Here is a 20,847-nt window from a genome sequence, read left to right as displayed (position 1 = left end):
TCATATCAAATGACTTCATGGATCTGGTACAGAAGAAATGAGCCACAAAAGCCTGTGGGCATTCTTGTGTGTTTGACAAGATCACTTCCCAGGTCTCGTTTTGTGTGGCTGCACAAACAGTTCTGCAATTAAAATGCCCTTCTCTGTGTGTGTGCTTACATGTAATACCTAGAGATCTGATACATGGTTTCTGTGCAGGATTACACTTTGGTCCAGGCCGGAAAAGAAAGTCTGTAGGAGTCACCTTAGTATGTCCTTGGGAAAACATTTTAGCACACTGGAATTGCTGGGTCACAGCTGCTGCTGCCTTTGCTCTGGCACTGCCTGCTTCTCACATCAAAGCCAGAAATGCTGTGGATTTTCTGGATTGCTTTTAAGGGTTTTCAGTGCCAGGTGATCAGATTCACTAGGTCCTCCACAACGAAGTGTGTTACTACCAAAATTGCCTTCCTAATCCATGCAAACTTGTGTGCTGGATGCTTGAAAGTGGTTGTAAATCTCCTAAATGTGACAGTTGGTTTAAATGCACTTTCTGTTATGTAACTGAATAAAATGCCCTTAAAAGGCAGTCTGGTTGCAGTGGGGATTGTTGGCAGGAGCATTATTTTTGGTTTGGTTTTTTTTTCACCCCCTTTGGAACTAGAATCACCCAGAGAAGTGGTGATTTATGTTCTGTTTTGCATTATCTCTAGCACAAACCCGCAAGAATCAAATTGTGTGGTGGTTCTGAATTGGCACCAGTTTAAGCTAGAGGAAGGTTAGCCTTGTGCTGCCTATTGTTTGTTCTGAGTGTGTTGAATTTGTTGGTGTTGTGTAAGTTTTTCTTCTTTTTCCCCCTGTACAGAAAACAAGGAAATAATATTGATAAGAAAACACAATACGGATGCTGGGACTGGTTCACAAGATAAGCTTGAGATTTCCGTATATACTTGAATGGGAGTCAATTGTCATTTTGGGTGCTCATGGCCCACAGTGGGGTGTTTCTGAGCTGAAAGAAAGCGATGAAACCCAACAGGGACCTGTGGAAAAACACCCTGCCTGATGGAAAGGGAAAGGCTTCAGCAGAAGAGTGTTGTCTGAGCCAGATGAACTCGTTCTGTAGATGTAGAAACCTACGTTGAACGCTCTCCACTGATTCAGAGCTTCAAATTACTGCATGGTGGCTCATGTAATTAAGAGCAGACCAGTTAGGCAAAAACAGGGCCAAAGGGTGTGTGAGTGAGTTAATCATCTTAAACTCACACCTAGTAATCTCCTTCCTCCGTCATATGCTTGGTTGAAGAGGTGTGGTCTTCTGAGTTCTAGTAATATATTTAAAGCTGAAGCTGTGTACTAGCAGCATGCTGACAATTCCTGTAACTTGAATGTGCTTCTACACCTCTGTTTTTAGTGCTTGCCATTTACATCAGCTAAGTGATTCAGCCAGCCATGTCTATGGAACTTCATTTTAATGTAGTAGGTTTTCTCACTTGTTTGCAAGCATCTTGAAGTCTCTCCTACATAGCGTATTAATAGCACCCAAGTGTTTTAGATGTCATTTTGGCTTGAAAAGACCTTTAAGATCATCAACTCCAACCATTCTCTACCAAGGCTGAAACATGTCCCTCAGCACCGCATCTCTTTGTCCTTTAAACACTTACAGGGAGGGCGATTCAACCAACCCCCTGAACAGCCTATTCTGGAGTTTGAGAACCCTTTCAGGGAAGAATTTTCTCCTAAGATCTAATCTAAACCTCCCCTGGTGCAACTTGAGGCCATTTCCTCTCATCCTATCCTATTGGGAGAGGAAACCAACACTCACTTGGCTCCCACCTTCTTTCAGGGAGTTGTAAAGGGCGAGGTCTTGCTTTCTGCACAGTCCATAGGACCATCTCTTTCTCATGCCTTCTGTGTATTGGAGTGCAAAGTAGATGCTTTACTTGGCCGCTACTGAAATGTCTTCAGCACTGGAAGAGCCTGTTCATACCTTCCTTCTATGCACACTTGTTATCAAATATAGGGAAATGTGCTGTTTTGCTGCATTCCATGATCTACTGCAGCCATAATTGTCACTAATATAATGGCATCTCTCTGTGTTTGGACTTGTCTAGAGTGCTGTGTTTTGGTGGTCTTGGTTCTTCTAGCCTGTAAAGGGTCTAGGCAGGGATGTGCCTTAGGGGTTTCCAAGTGTAGTCAGAGTTAGGTGCCTCTTGCTGGGCCCTTTATCTGCACTGATAACCTCCCTTTCCTGACTTCCTCCTTTTTTAGTATCTATATCTTTAATGAGCCAAGGTGGTGAAGCAGCCTTTGAAGCAGTTCGCCTTAGGGGTAGCATTCCTTTCCCTGACTTAGGAGAACCTTCTCAATCCAGCCAGCATTTTGTGGCTCACAGGTTCGTGAGTTGTGCAGTTTCTCTTTTGACCAGCCCTTCTTAGGCAGGAGCTGTGTTGTTGTGCCTGAAGCTGTCTCCGTTTCTAGCAGCTCTGGAAAGCTAAATCTCAGTTTAACAGAGCCTATCCATTTAGCTTGCCACTGCCATGAGGGGAAGGACACATTCTCCCTGTGGGCTTCATACTTGCCTTTTCTGCCTTTTTGCTCATCTGCCCTGACCACTTTCACCACTCTTAACTTCATCAAATGCAATGTTCTCTTAAGCAGAGTTAAAGTTCAGTATCAGAGCTGGTATGTGGAAGAAAGTAAGACCACAAGGAAGGGAAAAGAGCAAAATAGTTCCCTCCCGTTTTTCCTCCCAGGGCAGTGACATGTTGATTTGACTCATCTGTAAATACGTAACATTCATCCTAATGCAGCCAGGAAAGCTGAGTGGCCTTTTACTGGGCTCTCTGCTGTGCTAGCTTGCTGCTTAGGCACACCTGTACTAACTCTAGTACAAAGAGGGGATAGAACATGCACCCACATGTGAGGAGGGTGGTGATTGTGAGAGCTCTGATCTACGTCGTGTTGAGCTTCTTCCCTGTTGCTTTTTGCCCTCAGAGAGTTAAAAAAGCCTGAAGAAATGCAAAAGTATTTATGGGGAGGGGGTTACAGGACAGACTTCTGCATGGTAGATGTTCTGGTTGCTGTGGGTTACTGGAGTTATCACAGGTGCTTGAATGTAGCTGGCAGCAATTATATTTTGGGGGATTTGTTCTGGTGTTTGGGATTTTTTTTGCAAACATTTCTAAGATTAGCGAGAGCAAGACAGCAATGAATAAGTAAATCTAGTACGAAATGCTTTCCATCAATAAGTAGTAATGTGTGGAAGCCTGTGTTGGTAATTCAGCAGCCAATGTGTTCTCTGACCACTTCTGTGCTTTTGGGAAACACACAACATGCTGCCCTTCCGGCAGCACCAGCCTTGTGTGCAGGATGTGACTGGCACTGCCTAGTGCAGGCAGCTCATGCCTGCCCAGAAGCTGTCAGGAAGTGTCAAAAGTAGTCTGTCAGCACCTGGAGTGTGTTTTACTTCCTTTTTTGGCTTCACCCCATTTGTTTAAGCAGAAATATGCCCTAGAACTTGTCATACTCCTCTGGGGGTTTTTAATTCTATTTTAAAAAAGCAGGCAAACAAGTTCTGTTGGTGCCCAAATGGCCTCAACTGACCTGCAAATCTGCATCAAATGTTAACTAATATGTTCATTTATTTCAAAGTTATATCTGTGGTGCCTTAATCCTTATTTTTTTTTTGACTAGATCAAGCCTCAGAGGTGCAGGTGACAATGATGCTGACTGAAAGCTGTAAACTCAGAGGGCTTCATCACAGGTAAGCTGAGCTGTACGTTTATAAGCAAAACTGCATCTGTGTGAACTTCAAACTACTCGTGCCTAAAGCTCCCTGGGTGGGAAGGAAAAAATGTTTTCAGAATTCAGCAGCATTTTGTATGGTTGAATTTTTTATTAAGTTTTTATTTTTTGTAAGGGCACAAAGAGCTTGGCATTGTAACAGTGCTGATGGGATTTGTCCATTGGCTAATGGTGTGCTTTTGGGGCTCAGGGCTTACAGTGTTTAAACTGATGCCCCAAACAGCTTGAGTTAGTGATAGTTTTGCAGCTTGGATTTAAGGCTGAAACTGGCCTTAAATGCCTTCTTAACTGCACCCTTGCCAGTAATTAAGAAACCTACAGTTATTGTGAAGTTCCTAGACTGATCTTTTTTTGTTCTTAATGGTAACATGAAGGAAATGAAAATAGTTCAAGCAGAATTTCCTCCTGCAGTGCATTTAAAAGCTGGTTTTCTGAGAGTTATTACAGTGAAGGCCTTGTCTAGAATAGAATAGAATAAACCAGGTTGGAAGAGACCTTCAAGATCATCATGTCCAACCTATCATCCAACACCACCCAACCAACTAAACCATGGCACCAAGCACCCTGTCAAGTCTCCTCCTGAACACCTCCAGCAATGATGACTCCACCACCTCCCCGGGCAGCCCATTCCAATGGGCAATCACTCTCTCTGTGTAAAACTTCCTCCTGACCTCCAGCCTGAACCTCCCCTGATACAGCCTGAGACTGTGTCCTCTTGTTCTGGTGCTGGTTGCCTGGGAGAAGAGACCAACCTCTGCCTGTCTACAACCCCCCGTCAGGTAGTTGCAGACAGCAATAAGGTCACCCCCGAGTCTCCTCCAGGCTAAGCAGCCCCAGCTCCCTAAGCCTCTCCTCACAGGGCTGTGTTCCAAGCCCCTCAACAACTTCGTTGCCCTTCTCTGGACACGCTCCAGCAAGTCAACGTCCTTCCTAAACTGAGGGGCCCAGAACTGGACACAGTACTCGAGGTGTGGCCTAACCAGTGTAGTGTACAGGGGCAGAATGACCTCCCTGCTCCTGCTGGCCACACTGTTCCTGATGCAGGCCAGACTGAAGAGAAGGAGCCGGTTGTTGGGGAAACGTGTGAAATTGAAACAGAATTAACAGCCCCCTTCTCATAATTCAAAATCAGCTGTTATCCTCCCTGTTACAAGTCAAACTCTTTAAAGAGTCCAAAAGCCCTCCTTCAGCCTGCTGGCCATACACAGTGGGGGTTATCTGAGATGTAAAGACATGTGGAAGGGACCTTTACAGTGAGTTAGTGGTGGACTTGCCAGTGATAGATTTATGGTTGGACTCAATGATCTGAAAGATCTTTTCCAATCTAAATGATTCTATGATTCTAAACCATCTGTGATAAACCTCCTGAGACATATAAGCATTTAGAGGTCAATTGAATGTTTAGTTGATTCAAAAATAAAATACTCTGTTCTGTCCTCTTGATGTGGATCAAGGATGATATTCTGACTTCTAAAACACTGTGAAGGAGCTCTGTATTTTGTCTCTCTTGTTACATTTGGCTTCATATGCTTCCAAATCAAGAATGTGTTGCTTCTTATGTAAAGAATTTGTATTCATAGGAATGTATTTCAGGCCTTTTTCACCAAGTGAAAAGATTTGGAGCGTTCTTCAAATATACAAAGTGGCTAAGGCTTCCTTTATTTGGAGACCTCATGCTCTCCAATGCATAATGCAAGCTTCAATTACTTTCTTCAGTGCTGAATTACTTTCACTTACTGTGTTTAGTGATCAAGAAGATTTGAATCAAGTTTCAGTTTTTAGAAAATCAGGAATTTCTCTCCCTGTCTTCCAGGAATCTGCTACCTATCACTCATGTCTGTATAGAAGAGGGAGAAAAACCAATGGTGCTGCTACCATACATGAACTGGGGGAACCTTAAACTATTCTTACGACAGTGCAAGCTGGTAGAGGCCAACAATCCTCAGGTACACACAGAAATCTGTGACTTCTTGCCTGTGAAACTTGGTTTGTCATCTGTGTGTGTGTCTTAACAGAAATAGTTGTGGCTTTCACCTGTTTTGTTGTGACAGTGAGAGAATTGGCAAGCACTTGTCTTGATTCATACAATGTAAACATTCCTGGCTGTGCTTATGACAAGACTTCGCGTGGCATGAAACTGAGTTAAACTGTGGTTATGGTAGTAGCCTGTCAGTACATCTTAACAAAATAGAGAGAAAATAGTATATGGTTGTGGATTTAAGCTGAAGTACACAGGAAAATTGTGCATGGAGAAATTTAGGATGGACTGATTTTATTTTGGGTATAAACAAATTATCCCTTCAATTACTGTAGTTCTTAATTATGTTATAGTAAGCATGTGACAGTTCTGTTAAACTTTAAAGTTCTGTTGTAGGGTAGCTATTAAGTAAAATAAATGGGTTTGTTTAATTTTGGGTACTACAGAAAACAGTCTCTGCTGATTTATTGGGTTTTTTTGGTGGTGGTGGGTTTTTTTTTCTACTGCTGTGGATGCTCTTCAGCATTCATAACTTTATTGTCTTTCAGTGGGACTTCATACATTTCAAGAGAAGTGAGGAAGAAAGTAGTCCTAGCTGAGAACATACCCAGATTTTTAGTTCTTTTAGTTAAGATTACCTTGTCTTTTCTTCAGCTTCACCTTAGTTTGGCTTCTGTCTTTAGACTAAACCAAGTGCAAAATGAAATCTTGCTTCCTGAGATCAGCATTTGTCTTGGTTATGTACCAGATCTCAAATTACCAAAGGCCACCTACCCCTTTTTCTTTACAAGTTGTGATAAGATTCTAGGATCTTTCAACTTTGATTTGGCTTCTTCTGCAGCTCAGTGTGAGTTATAAAGCCCTGCTCAGTGCATCAATATCCCTTTCCAGCAGTTTAAACAGAAATGGTATTTATAATCTGTATTATGTCAAACAAGTGGTTAGCTTTGGCTGTACTTAACTATCAAAACTGGAGTGTTTGGTGTCCTAGGCACTTTTTTCTGAGATGGAACTTTTCTACAACTACCCAAAGCCAATTCTTGAGCTTTCTGAAATAGTATGTGGCTGTTATTCTTAGGAGCCTGTTAAGGAAGAGGACAATTTATTATTGTTTTAATGTAGTATTTGGTTTATTTTAACCCCAGTCTTGCAACTTCAGTGTGTTCCACCTGCATACTGAAGTTTCTGAAACACTACAGAAATGGAAGAGGGAACCCAAGGTATAAATATGTGCAAAGGTTTAATTTCTACAGGGCTGTGAAGTGTAAAAATAGTTGGAGTCACAACCTTTGATGCTGATTTTCAGTGATAGATAGCAACAAGAATTTTGACTGCTGTTTGTGCTCTGCTGCCTGAAAATGCATTGGTTTGTAGGGAAGCAAAGTCAAAAAGGTGCTGTAAGAGGATAAAGTTGACCATTTTTGCCTGTGTTCACCACTAACTGAAGGAAAAGTTGTGTAGCACTGAGGAAATTGTAAATTGGAAACATTTGCTCCTGGCATGTCCAAAAAAAAGCTAGAATTTAGGATAAAGCCTTCATAAGTTTTCAGCAGGTGGTAGCATCTCTAGCTGCTAGAAGGCATCAGCCACTAAAGGTACAGGGAGGGAGCACTGGAATGCTACAAAAACACTAGCCTGGTAGGAATGGGGCTTGCAGTTTAGCAGTGACTGTTGTTTTGTGCTCTTGCAGGCAATTTCCCAGCAGGATCTTGTGCATATGGCTATTCAGATTGCCTGTGGAATGAGTTATTTGGCCAGACGGGAGGTCATTCACAAAGACCTGGCTGCTAGAAACTGTGTGTAAGTACTCAGCAGGACAGAGCCATTGTGCAGACAACGTTATGTTGCTAGTTAGAGCTAGGATGGCCTTTCTGTGATCAACCTGATCTCTGCTACAAAATATACCACTGCTGTTGGCTTTTTTTCCCCAATTATTGGGTGAATAGTTCTGTCAGTTAAGCTGTTTTCCTCTAAACGAGGTGAGCCAGAAAGCGTAGTTCTCAAGGAAGCAAAACATCTTCATCTTAAAGACTTTTGCTGCTCCTCAAGTTTGGATTGCCTCTGTCTCTTGTGCTCATGTCCACAAAATCACTTGGTCCTCTCCGGTGCAGTTGGTGGCCCACATTTTCAGCCATCCCAACCAAGGCCAACAAAGCCTTTGACAGTGCACCTGGGGCACTAAGAAACAGTTAAGCTCTCATGCATACTTAAGCACTTAAGACATTTAAGCACACATGTATCAAAATCTGGAACAGGGAGCAGTAAGATCCACCCTGAAGCCGTCTCTTGTGCTTTTGAACTGGTGCTGCCAAGCTAGTCCAACAGAATCTTTCCTGACTCTTGTGCTATCTAAGGATGCTCAGTTTAACAGTTTCCAAGATACTTTCTTCCTAATTCCTGTTGCTTTTCCTTTCTGATGAGCCTATAGAAGTAGTGGAACCACAGGAGACAAAGATCATAAGCAGTGCTTCACATAAATTACATCATGACAGCCTCCTCTCATTCTGTGCAGTGAAGCCTAATGTCCTTGCTGTACAAAGCATTGGCAGTCCAGACTGCTTGACTCCTTACCCTCCTGGGGCAAAGCCCCACTTCACTTTAGTGGCCATATATGTGATCTAGAGGGCTGACAATAAAAATCATAGTGCACCTAGTGCTCCTTCTCTGTGGGAAATGGAGGCAGGAGCTGAGCATCTGCCAGTCTGTGCTGCAGTACCAGAAATCCTGGGCTAGCATTGGTTTTTAAAAAGAGAGTATGCCAGAAGCCAGGGTCCCTTGAAGGACAGCTGTGTCTCCTTTGTTCCCCAGGTTTGTTCCTGGGTGGTGAAAGCCTGGGAGGAGTTGATAGAAAGTTTATTGGACCTAATTTTGGGAAGGAAGTGAGCCAGGATTGCAGTGGTCTTGGCAGGATTGTTAAGGGAGGAAAGGCTTTTGGTCTCGTGGGCCCATAGCACAGTTGGGCCCAGTTAGAGTGGATGTATGGATTATACCAGTGAGAGCTCTCTAAGCACTAGGACATTGTTTGTAGACAGGTGGTCTAGGAATTTCTCTGAACTCTTAAGAGTGAGTAGGTAGTAAAAATGCCTGGTCTCTAAATTTTGAAGCTAATAAACTGCCCTGAAAGTGCACAAAAATAGGAGAAATAAGAAGGCAGTTGAGATAGTAAAAAGGAAAACACAGCTTGAAAATGTCTATTTAATACTGACCAGATGAAAAGACAGCAAATGCCACTTGCTTACAGTCCCCATAACCCAATGTTATTTCTGTGTTTTATCCTATTAAAGCCAACATCACACCCATATTTTTCAGCTGTTAAGAACACTGACCTTAAAAAGGATATGCACTGAATCCCAGAGGAAGAAAGAAATCTGTAGGCTCTGTATGCTTTGTCAAGTCATCCTTTTGTTGGTGAAGTTTCCCTTAGCCAGTATCCTACTTCTACCAACAGTCAGAATGAGGGGAATAAATACTATCTTACCAGATTGCTTGATTCAAGGCAAGGCTTTTAGACCACAATTAATGTTGGTTGCTCTAACAAGATACTACTACATCTTGCTTTGCTTAAATCTCTGGCTTGTTATTGCTACAGAGGTACTGTAGCTAAAATTTCTTTGATTGATCTGATAGGGGATCTCCAAGGGAGGGTTTGAGAGAGTTTGTTTGTTTTGACTGGATTTTTTTTTCCTTGCACATGTAAATGTTTGATTTTATTTAATCTTAAGACTGCTGATTTTTCTGGTGCTTATCTGTTAATGCAAAACAAATATGTTCTTCAGTGATAGTTGATAATCACAGAGCAAGCGTGTCCTGACGTACGAGAATGAAATCTTGATACTGCAATTAGTGCTGCCCAAGTAAAACCCCGAGGCTGAACCATGAGGCTGAGCACAGCTGTTTTCTGTAGAACTGTTAATGTCAAGTTTGCTAAAGTGTTGTGTTCTTTTTAAATCAGCATTGATGATGCACTTCAGGTTAAGATTACAGACAACGCGCTGTCTCGGGACCTGTTTCCTATGGACTACCACTGCCTGGGGGATAATGAGAACAGACCAGTTCGATGGATGGCTCTTGAAAGCCTGGTTAACAATGAATTCTCTAATGCTAGTGATGTGGTAAGATGGTTTTGTTGGGTGGGTTGGTTGGTTTGGGGATTTTTGGGGTTGTGTGGCTTTCTGGTTTTATTTTCTTCTGTTTTGTAAATGCATGTTGCTTACTTTCTTCCCCCCCCCCCCCCTTTTTCAGCCACTGGAGAATCGTGGTACTGAATGGGTGACAGTGATTTGTTCAGAACAGCATCTCTATACAACCTCTTTATGCTCATGTCAGATAGTTTGAAGGTCAGGCAGACCTTCCTTGCACAGCAAAACCATCTATTGCACACAGTTCTAGCATGTGTTCTAGGCTTGCTTTTGGGATGCATCTCTTTAAAATGCTTTTACTGGCTTGAAACATTCCTGATGTGTTCCTCCTCTGCCAGCACTTCCCTCAGTCAGCTGAAGCATTGAAAAACAAAGCACTGTTCCTGCTGAATTTTAGTTGTGTTTTTCCCCTCTCTGTTGGACATGAAACTGTGCATCTCTTTATGCCATTCTTAGGCAGCTAGTCATGGAGTTTAGACACAGCTGCATTCTCAAAGTAGTTACTGTTGAACTGTTCTTGATTCTCATGTCCTAGGTGCACCATCACTTGTCCCTTGCCATTTTTCTGAACTGTAAATAGAAGGCTGTTCTCCCCTGCCCTTCTCAGACTGTTAATAGATGGCTGTTCAGAGCTGGGCTGCATCTCTGCCCCTGCCATTCTCCAGCTCTGAGCTTCCCATCAGTGTTCACTGACAGCATCATAGAATGCATCCAGTTGGATGGGACCCTCAAAGGTCCCTTCCTTCAGGCTTCTTTTGATTAAAACCAAGAATTAAAACCAAGAATTGTTGAAGGCTCAGGGACAGGCTGTGCCAATGTGCCGGAAGATGAGCCGCCAGGGCAGACGGCCAGCCTGGATGGTTCATGAACTTTTAATGGAACTGAGGGAAAAAAAGAGGGTGTATCACCTTTGGAAGCAAGGGGAGGCAACCCACAGAATGTTTAAGGATGTTGCTAGGTCTTGTAGGAAGAGAATTAGGGAGGCAAAAGCACACTTGGAGCTTAAACTGCCCTCTACTGTGAAGGACAACAAAAAGTCCTTCTATAAATACATTAATAGTAAGAGGAAGGGGAAGGACAAGCTCCACTCCTTGGTGGATACGGAGGGGAACATTGTAACAAAGGATGAGGAAAAGGCAGAGATACTTAACACCTTCTTTGCCTCAGTTTTTACTAGAAGGGCAGAACGTTTTCCTGACAGCTGGCCTGCAGAGCTGGCAGAAGGAGCCAGGGAGCTGCACAGTTTCCCTATGTTCCATGAGGCGGTGGTTGGAACTCTCCTTAGCAGCTTGGATCCCCACAAGTCCATGGGACCAGATGGGATTCATCCTAGGGTGCTGAGAGAGCTGGCAGATGAGCTGGCCAAGCCACTCTCCATAATTTTCCAGCAGTCCTGGCTCACTGGTGAGGTCCCAGAGGACTGGAAGCTGGCCAGCATGGTGCCCATCCATAAGAAGGGCCGGTTGGATGAGCCAGGGAATTACAGGCCTGTCAGCCTGACCTCAGTGCCAGGCAAGATCATGGAACAGGTCATCCTGAGTGCAATAACACAACACTTAGAGGATGGCCAAGGGATCAGGCCTAGCCAGCATGGATTTAGGAAGGGCAGGTCCTGCCTGACCAACCTGATCTCCTTCTATGATCAGGTGACCCGCCTGGTGGATGTGGGGAGGCCTGTTGATGTAGTCTACCTGGACCTCAGCAAGGCCTTTGACACCGTCCCCCATGGCAAACTGCTGGCCAAGCTGTCAGCCCATGGCTTGGACGGGAGCACACTGCGATGGGTTAGGAACTGGCTGGAGGGCCGAGCCCAGAGAGTGGTGGTGAATGGTGCCACATCCAGCTGGCAGCCAGTCACTAGTGGTGTGCCCCAAGGATCAGTGCTGGGCCCCATCCTCTTTAACATCTTTATTGATGATCTGGATGAGGGCATTGAGTCCATCATCAGTAAATTTGCTGACGACACCAAGCTGGGGGCAAGAGTTGATCTGCTGGAGGGTAGAGAGGCTCTGCAGAGAGACCTCGACAGGCTGGACAGATGGGCAGAATCCAACGGCATGAGATTTAACACATCCAAGTGCTGGGTTCTGCACATTGGCCACAGCAACCCCATGCAGTGCTACAGGCTGGGGTCAGAGTGGCTAGAGAGCAGCCAGGCAGAGAGGGACCTGGGGGTGCTGGTTGATGGTAGGCTGAACATGAGCCTGCAGTGTGCCCAGGTGGCCAAGAGGGCCAATGGCATCCTGGCCTGCATCAAGAACAGTGTGGCCAGCAGGAGGAGGGAGGTCATTCTGCCCCTGTACACTGCACTGGTTAGGCCACACCTCGAGTCCTGTGTCCAGTTCTGGGCCCCTCAGTTTAGGAAGGATGTTGACTTGCTGGAACGAGTCCAGAGAAGAGCAACAAAGTTGGTGAGGGGTTTGGAACACAAGCCCTATGAGGAGAGGCTGAGGGAGCTGGGGCTGCTTAGCCTGGAGAAGAGGAGACTCAGGGGTGACCTTATCACTCTCTACAACTACCTGAAGGGAGGTTGTAGACAGGCTGATGATGGTCTCTTCTCCCAGGCACCCAGTACCAGAACAAGAGGACACAGTCTCAGGCTGTGCCAGGGGAGGTTCAGGTTGGATGTTAGGAAGAAGTTCTATACAGAAAGAGTGATTGCGCTATGGAATGGGTTGCCCGGGGAGGTGGTGGAGTCGCCGTCATTGAAGGTGTTCAGAAGGAGACTTGATGGGGTGCTTGGTGCCATGGGTTAGCTGTTTGGGTGGGTTGGATTGGTTGATGGGTTGGACACGATGATCTTGAAGGTCTCTTCCAACCTGGTTTGGTTTATTCTAATAAAGGTTTATTCTAATAAAGGTTTATTCTAATTTCTGCTTACAGAATTCTGCCCTTCTTAATAAATTGTGTTGTTTGCAGTACTTGTAACTGCAGCAGTTAATCATCAGTGTGCAGTATCATCACCATCTATGCTTTATCTCTTGATACCAGCTAGCAAATCATTTTGCTTGTACTGTGCTTGCACATGAGTGGATTAATTTTTTTCACCACCCTAGGCTCCTTATGGCAGGTATTGACAGCTGAATGTGTTGAATGCCAATCCAGCTGTCAGATTTACTTAGATGTAGTCTTTATTTTGCTTGTGAGTCCTATTTCTGAGCTTATAACTCGGAATACACAGCTGACTTTGATTTTTTGAACTGATGGTTTAATTCACTTCTGAACCTTTGAATTTTGTAGCCCTTTCTTTCAGGAATTTGGTGTAGTATTTTGAAGAGCTAGGATGTACTGGAACACTTTACGTTTTTTCACATCACTGGTCTAGTGTTTAATATTCCTTAGATTTGTTAAGTGCTTTGAAATATGGTGCTGGAAATCTGTAGTAAATACATGGTTTAATTTTTACTTATTTTTTGAAGAACTTAAATCTTAGTGCACAAACATTTTAATTTTAGGTCAATTTAACACCTGTTGACAGAGCCACAAAATGGTAGGGGTTGGACAGGAGCTCTGAAGATCATCTAGTCCAAACACCCTGCTAGAGCAGGATCACCCGGTGTCAATCACGCAGAACACGTCCACGTGGGTTTGGAGTGCCTCTAGAGATGGAGGCTCCACAGCCTCTCTGAGCAGCCTGCTCCAGTGCTCTGCCACTCTCAAACAGAAATATTTTTTTTCTTATGTCCAAATGGAACCTCCCATGTTCCAGTTTGTGTCCATTGTCCCTTGTCCTGTCACTGGGCTCCAGTGGGAAGATTCTGTCTCCATCCTCATGACGCTTGCCCTTCAGATATTGATCAGCAGGAATTAGGTCCCCCCCTCAGGCTGTTCTTCTCCAGGCTAAACAGCCCCAAGTCTCTCAGCCTTTCCTCATAAGGGAGATGTTCCAGTCCCCTCGGCATGTTAGTATCATAGTATCAGTCAGGGTTGGAAGGGACCACAAGGATCATCTAGTTCCAACCCTCCTGCCATGGGCAGGGACACCCCACACTAGATCAGGCTGGCCAGAGCCTCAGCCAGCCTGCTCTTAAACACCTCCAGGGATGGGGCCTCGACCACCTCCCTGGACAGCCCATTCCAGGGTTTCACCACTCTCATGGTGAAGAACTTCCTCTCCACATCCAGCCTGAATCTCCCCACCTCCAGCTTCATTCCATTCCCCCTAGTCCTATCACTACCCGAGATCCTGAGAAGTCCTTCCCCAGCCTTCCTGTAGGCCCCCTTCAGATACATTGCTTACCAGCCCTTCCCTGTTGGTGAGAACAAGGTCCAGCATAGCACCATTTCTTGTTGGTTCCTCTACCATTTGAAGGAGGAAGTTGTCTTCTATGCAGTCCAGGAACATCCTGGATTGCTGGTGCCTTGCTGTGTTGTCCCTCCAGCAGATGTCCGGGTTGAAATCACCCATGAGGACCAGGGCTTGTGACCTGGAAGCCGCTTCTATTTGCCTGTGGAGGGCCTCATCTGCTTGGATCTGCTGGTCAGGTGGCCTGTAGGAGACCCCCACAGTAATATCTCCTTCCCCTGTCCTGCCTTTAATTTTAACCCATACACTCTCAGCCAGCTCATCATCCCTCCCCAGGTGGAGCTCCACTGATTCCAACTGGCTATTGACATAGAGGGCAACACCTCCTCCTCTCCTTCCCTGCCTATCCTTCCTAAAGAGTTTATACCCATCTATCCCTACATTCCAGTCATGGGATTCATCCCACCAACTTTCAGTAACAGCCACTATGTCGTGGCATCCCAGCAGCACAGTGGCCCTTAACTCATCCTGTTTGTTGCCCAAGCTGCGCGTATTCGCATAGAAGCACTTCAGCTGGGCTGGCCCTGTCCTCCTCTTCTGCCAAATCCCCTCGGTTTCCACAGAATGTCCTGGTGGATCATTCGTGGCTTGCCTCAGGGCTGAAAGTTGATAGCCCTTACCAGCTCTCCTTCTCTCTACTGCTGGTGAGCTGCCCCTCTGTTTGTCACCGGCCAGCAGGAGACTATTAACCCCTTCCCCCTTCAAATCTAGTTTAAAGCCTTATTTTTTCCGGTTCTGGCTGTTTTTTCCGTTTCTTTTTTCCAGTTTTGGCCGGTTTTCCCCATTTTTTTCCGGTTTGGGCCGGTTCTGGACGGAATTTTCTGGTTCTGGCCAGTTCTTTACGTTTTTTTCCGGTTTTGGCCTTTTTTTCCGTTTCTTCCCTTTTTTTCTGGTTTTGGACTGTTTTTTCCATTTTGGGCTGTTTTTTTTCGGTTCTGGCCGTTTTTTCCTGGTTTGGGCCGGTTCTGGCCAGTTTTTTCTGGTTCTGGACGGTTCTTTCCGGTTTGGGCCGGTTCTGGCCGGTTTTGACAATTTTTTCCGGTTCTGGCCGGTTTTGACCAGTTTTTTCCGGTTCTTGCCGGTTTTGACCGGTTTTTTCCGGTTCTGGCCGGTTTTGGCCGTTTTTTTTCCGGTTCTGGCCGGTTTTGGCCGGTTTTTTCCGGTTCTGGCCGGTTTTGGCCGTTTTTTTTCCGGTTCTGGCCGGTTTTGGCCGTTTTTTTCCGGTTCTGGCCGGTTTTGGCCGGTTTTTTCCGGTTCTGGCCGGTTTTGGCCGGTTTTTTCCGGTTCTGGCCGGTTTTGGCCGGTTTTTTCCAGTTCTGGCCGGTTTTGGCCGGTTTTGACCGGTTCTGGCCGGTTCTGACCGGTTTTGACCGGTTCTGACCGGTTTTTTCCGGTTCTGGCCGGTTCTGGCCGGTTCTGGCCGGTTCTGGCCGGTTCTGGCCGGTTCTGACCGGTTTTGACCGGTTTTGACCGGTTCTGACCGGTTTTTTCCGGTTCTGACCGGTTTTGACCGGTTTTTTCCGGTTCTGGCCGGTTTTGACCGGTTTTGACCGGTTTTGACCGGTTCTGACCGGTTTTGACCGGTTTTGGCCGGTTCTGACCGGTTCTGGCCGGTTCTGGCCGGTTCTGGCCGGTTCTGGCCGGTTCTGACCGGTTCTGGCCGGTTTTGACCGGTTCTGGCCGGTTCTGGCCGGTTCTGGCCGGTTCTGACCGGTTCTGGCCGGTTCTGACCGGTTCTGGCCGGTTCTGACCGGTTCTGACCGGTTTTGACCGGTTTTGACCGGTTTTTTCCGGTTCTGACCGGTTTTGACCGGTTTTGACCGGTTTTTTCCGGTTCTGGCCGGTTTTGACCGGTTCTGACCGGTTTTTGCCGGTTTTGACCGGTTTTGACCGGTTTTGACCGGTTCTGGCCGGTTCTGGCCGGTTTTGGCCCGTTCTGGCCGGTTTTGGCCCGTTCTGGCCGGTTTTGACCGGTTCTGGCCGGTTTTGGCCGGTTTTTTCCGGTTCTGGCCGGTTTTGGCCGGTTTTTTCCGGTTCTGGCCGGTTTTGGCCGGTTTTGGCCGGTTTTTTCCGGTTCTGGCCGGTTTTGGCCGGTTCTGGCCGGTTCTGGCCGGTTCTGGCCGGTTTTGACCGGTTTTGACCGGTTCTGACCGGTTTTGACCGGTTCTGGCCGGTTCTGACCGGTTCTGGCCGGTTCTGGCCGGTTCTGGCCGGTTCTGACCGGTTCTGACCGGTTCTGACCGGTTCTGACCGGTTCTGGCCGGTTCTGACCGGTTTTGACCGGTTTTGACCGGTTTTTTCCTGTTCTGGCCGGTTTTGACCGGTTCTGACCGGTTTTTGCCGGTTTTGACCGGTTTTGACCGGTTCTGGCCGGTTCTGGCCGGTTTTGACCGGTTCTGGCCGGTTTTGACCGGTTTTTTCCGGTTCTGGCCGGTTTTGACCGGTTTTTTCCGGTTCTGGCCGGTTTTGACCGGTTTTTCCCGGTTTTGGCCGGTTTTTTCCGGTTCTGGCCGGTTTTGACCGGTTTTTTCCGGTTTTGGCCGGTTTTTTCCGGTTCTGGCCGGTTTTGACCGGTTTTTTCCGGTTTTGGCCGGTTTTTTCCGGTTCTGGCCGGTTTTGACCGGTTTTTTCCGGTTCTGGCCGGTTCTGGCCGGTTTTTTCTGGTTCTGGCCGGTTTTTTCCGGTTCTGGCCGGTTCTGGCCGGTTCTGGCCGGTTCTGGCCGGTTCTGGCCGGTTTTGGCCGGTTTTGGCCGGTTCTGGCCGGTTTTGACCGGTTTTGACCGGTTTGTTCCGGTTCTGGCCGGTTTTTTCCGGTTCTGGCCGGTTTTGACCGGTTTTTTCCTGTTCTGGCTGGTTTTTTCCGATTCTGGCCGGTTTTGACCATTTTTTTCCGGTTCTGACCGTTTTTTTCCGGTTCTGGCTGGTTCTGGCCGGTTTTTTCCGGTTCTGACCGTTTTTTTCCGGTTCTGGCCGGTTTTGACCGTTTTTTTCCGGTTCTGGCCGGTTTTGGCCGGTTCGGGCCGGTTTTGGCCGTTTTTTTTCCGGTTCGGGCCGGTTTTGACTGGTTTTGGCCATTTTTTTCCAGTTCTCTTCATTTTTTTCCGTTTTGGGCCATTTTTTTCCGGTTTGGGCAGGTTCTGGCCATCTTATTCCGGTTCTGGCTGTTTTTTTCCGGTTTGGTCCGGTTTTGGGCCGATTCTGGCCGGTTCTTTCCGGTTTTGACTGGTTTTTTCTGGTTTGGGCCAGTTTTGACCAGTTTTGGCTGGTTGTGGCCGTTTTTTTTTCCGGTTTGGGCCGTTTTTTTTCCATTTTTTTCTGGTTTTGGCCAGTTCTGGCCGTTTTTTTCCTGTTTGGGCCGGTTCTTTCTGGTTTTGGCCGGACTTTTCCAACCAGCTGTTAATGTTTCCCCCATCTTGTTTCAAAGGCAGACATCCAAAATATCCATGTGACTAAACATTGCTGACAAGAGTCATTTTGAACTGCCGGTCTGACCTAGCTGCACCTATTCCAGTGTAACTGATGTTACTCTCAGGGAATTACTTCGTGAACTCTCAGTGTTGGTTCCTGTTCAAGATGGGGCACGGTCCTTCAGGAACTTTGTTATATGTATAGAGCTTATGTAAATCTTTCTTTCTCTGTGTAGTCTCATTTATGGGTGATTTTGTGGAATCTCTGGAGGAGCTCTCAAGATGCAGTATGTTCTGTTAATGCTCTATGCTCTTCCTTTTTAGTGGGCCTTTGGAGTAACACTGTGGGAGCTGATGACTTTAGGACAGACTCCGTATGTTGACATCGACCCCTTTGAGATGGCTGCTTACTTAAAGGATGGCTATCGAATAGCTCAGCCAATCAACTGCCCTGATGAACTGTGAGTGCATGGTTTTGGGGATGGGATGGTTTGTAACCAACATGTTACACCAGCTTTAGCAATGAGAGAGCCAGGTTTGCCTTCCTCTGCCTGTTTGCTCTGCCTTTCAGACAAGCCATTGCGTATTTGTGTGGCTTTAGTAACCTGTGCCGGGGAACTCTGGCTAAAATTAACTGTTGCTCATGGATTTTCACTTAATCCTGACCCAACTCTTGTTTTTGTATTCTGACACCTGGGAGAAATGGGGGTTGGTCAGGAGGATGGGAGAAGGGAGGGCAAAGAGGCCAGGGGGGTTTCAGTTTAGCATTTGTGGGACTGCACTGTAGGTAAGCCACTAGGTTTGTAGACACAGGGACTCTGTTCCCTCAGAGCAAGACTATGGAGAAATACTGTGCATGACTGAGTTACAAGGCAGTGCTTGAGGTGTTTGTTCCTCATCCTTAGTGGCACAGGAGAAGACACCTGCACAGGCACTGCCTTGCATCTTCCAAAGCCCATTCCCGTAAACAGAAGCACTTTAACCTATGCTTTTACAACAGCTGAGCAATTTCTAGTGAGCTGTGTATTGCCTCTAGCTGGATTGCCTCTGGCTTGTGTCCTAACTCAAAACAGCACTTCCAGTCACAGTACCCGTATTGGTGGTTCCAAGGTGTGTCTCCTGAAGGTGCTATTCAGCATTGTCCTGTCTGAGAAGGTACAGGGCTCCTCTCTCCACGCTCAGCAGTATTCCTAGTGGCAAATGCTGGTTTTCACTTTCAGGCTGCAACTGTGGTTGCCTGGCTTACATTCTTATGTCTTCATTTGTCTTTGCCTTCCAGGTTTGCTGTGATGGCCTGCTGTTGGGCCCTAGATCCTGAAGAAAGACCTAAGTTTCAGCAGCTGGTGCAATGTCTAACTGAATTTCATGCAGCGTTGGGAGCCTACGTCTGAAACAGCTGAAGATTCAATTCACTGCCTGGGAGAAGGCACGGCGTACATCTGCAGCTCCATGCATCATTTGGACTCAGACACATGATGTGTATAAAGCAACACTAAAGGGAGAAAGCACTTCTTCCAAAACACTGTGCCTTAGAATGCCTTAGTAGTCTGAGGTTTTCTTGTAAGACCTCTTGATGTTGAATATTTCTAGATATCACTTTTGCTAAGTTAAAATCGAGACCTTTTTATTTGCCATCAGGATTTTTAAAGTGTAGTGATAGTGAACTTTAGAGATTTGGATGGACTTTGCACTCTTACAACAAACACCTTTTTTTTTTTAACTCCAAGGGTATATGGACCTGGTAGAAAAGTGAGGATGGGGGTGGGGTGGGGGAAGCAAACACAAAAGCCACACGACAGGAAAAACTCCCCTGATTTTTTTTTAAAACAAAAACAATGTTGAGAATTAATTTTTCTTTTTTCTCTGACCAGCTCTAGTGTTTGTACTTGTATGTATCTGGAATAGCTTTTTAGTTCTGTTTTGAGACAACAGCACATTGCGGTCGGATCCACCAGCGGCATCTTAATGTTGTTGTAACCCACTCACAAATTTGGTTCGGTTTGGTGTTTCTGTTCTGGAAAAGCTGGTCTATCAGGATACAGTGTCTCCTTTTTAAAGCAGTGGTTGTGTAGAACTGGTTCCAATTTACCTCATAAAGAAAGCAAGCAGAGGTGGGGTAAAACATGGTGCCCCTCCTTTTGGGAGAAAAAGCTGATGTGAGTTCGAAGAAGTTGGTTTAATGTGCTGAACAGAGGCCTTCAGAGAAGCGCCAAAGCCAGCCCTGCGGTGGGCGTCTTTCACCTCAGATCTTTGGATCTCAGTTTCTCTTGTTCAAAAAGGTACTGGTTGTTTGGGTTTTTTTTTTCTTTTTTTGTTGTTTTTTTTTTTTTTTAATGGGCTTTTATGGCCTGAAATGGGCTTAAATATATAAATATATATTTGTAAAGACACTTGCAGAGTAAAGAATGTTTTTCTATTACACCTAATGTGAAAGCTTCATCCCTCGCATTGCCCTGCGCATTCAACACGCAGGCTGGTGGTGGTTGGAAGGAAGCAGGCAGGCTGGTGGTGGTTGGAAGGAAGCAGGCAGGCTGGTGGTGGTTGGAAGGAAGCTGGCAGGCTGGTGGTGGTTGGAAGGGAGCAGGCAGGCTGGTGGTGGTTGGAAGGGAGCAGGCAGGCTGGTGGTGGTTGGAAGGGAGCAGGCAGGCTGGTGGTGGTGGTTGGAAGGGAGCAGGCAGGCTGGTGGTGGTGGTTGGAAGGGAGCAGGCAGGCTGGTGGTGGTGGTTGGAAGGGAGCAGGCAGGCTGGTGGTGGTGGTTGGAAGGGAGCAGGCAGGCTGGTGGTGGTGGTTGGAAGGGAGCAGGCAGGCTGGTGGTGGTGGTTGGAAGGGAGCAGGCAGGCTGGTGGTGGTGGTTGGAAGGAAGCTGGCAGGCTGGTGGTGGTGGTTGGAAGGAAGCTGGCAGGCTGGTGGTGGTGGTTGGAAGGAAGCTGGCAGGCTGGTGGTGGTGGTTGGAAGGAAGCTGGCAGGCTGGTGGTGGTGGTTGGAAGGAAGCTGGCAGGCTGGTGGTGGTGGTTGGAAGGAAGCTGGCAGGCTGGTGGTGGTGGTTGGAAGGAAGCTGGCAGGCTGGTGGTGGTGGTTGGAAGGAAGCTGGCAGGCTGGTGGTGGTGGTTGGAAGGAAGCTGGCAGGCTGGTGGTGGTGGTTGGAAGGAAGCTGGCAGGCTGGTGGTGGTGGTTGGAAGGAAGCTGGCAGGCTGGTGGTGGTGGTTGGAAGGAAGCTGGCAGGCTGGTGGTGGT

At 46.6% G+C, this 20,847-nt stretch overlaps 1 protein-coding gene across 2 annotated transcripts in view; it reads left to right on the top strand.

Moving 5' to 3' along the window:
* Positions 1–20,003, top strand: part of RYK (receptor like tyrosine kinase) — a 57,449-nt gene extending 37,446 nt beyond the window's left edge. For both annotated transcript variants that reach the window (XM_068164073.1, XM_068164074.1), the window contains exons 10-15: positions 3,673–3,742; positions 5,597–5,729; positions 7,452–7,561; positions 9,714–9,873; positions 17,938–18,074; positions 18,893–20,003. In XM_068164073.1, the coding sequence (XP_068020174.1) occupies positions 3,673–3,742; positions 5,597–5,729; positions 7,452–7,561; positions 9,714–9,873; positions 17,938–18,074; positions 18,893–19,004 (722 nt within the window). In that variant the 3' untranslated portion in view covers positions 19,005–20,003. The remainder of the gene's footprint in view (positions 1–3,672; positions 3,743–5,596; positions 5,730–7,451; positions 7,562–9,713; positions 9,874–17,937; positions 18,075–18,892) is intronic.
* The last annotated feature ends 844 nt before the right edge of the window (positions 20,004–20,847 follow it).

This window comes from Melanerpes formicivorus, unplaced genomic scaffold (assembly GCF_026170545.1).
Source record: "Melanerpes formicivorus ecotype bairdi unplaced genomic scaffold, bMelFor1.0.p_v2 SCAF_76, whole genome shotgun sequence".
Lineage (NCBI taxonomy): Eukaryota > Metazoa > Chordata > Aves > Piciformes > Picidae > Melanerpes > Melanerpes formicivorus.
The sequence above is the reverse complement of the archived record's forward strand: the minus strand, read 5'-3'. Positions and strand labels throughout refer to the sequence as shown.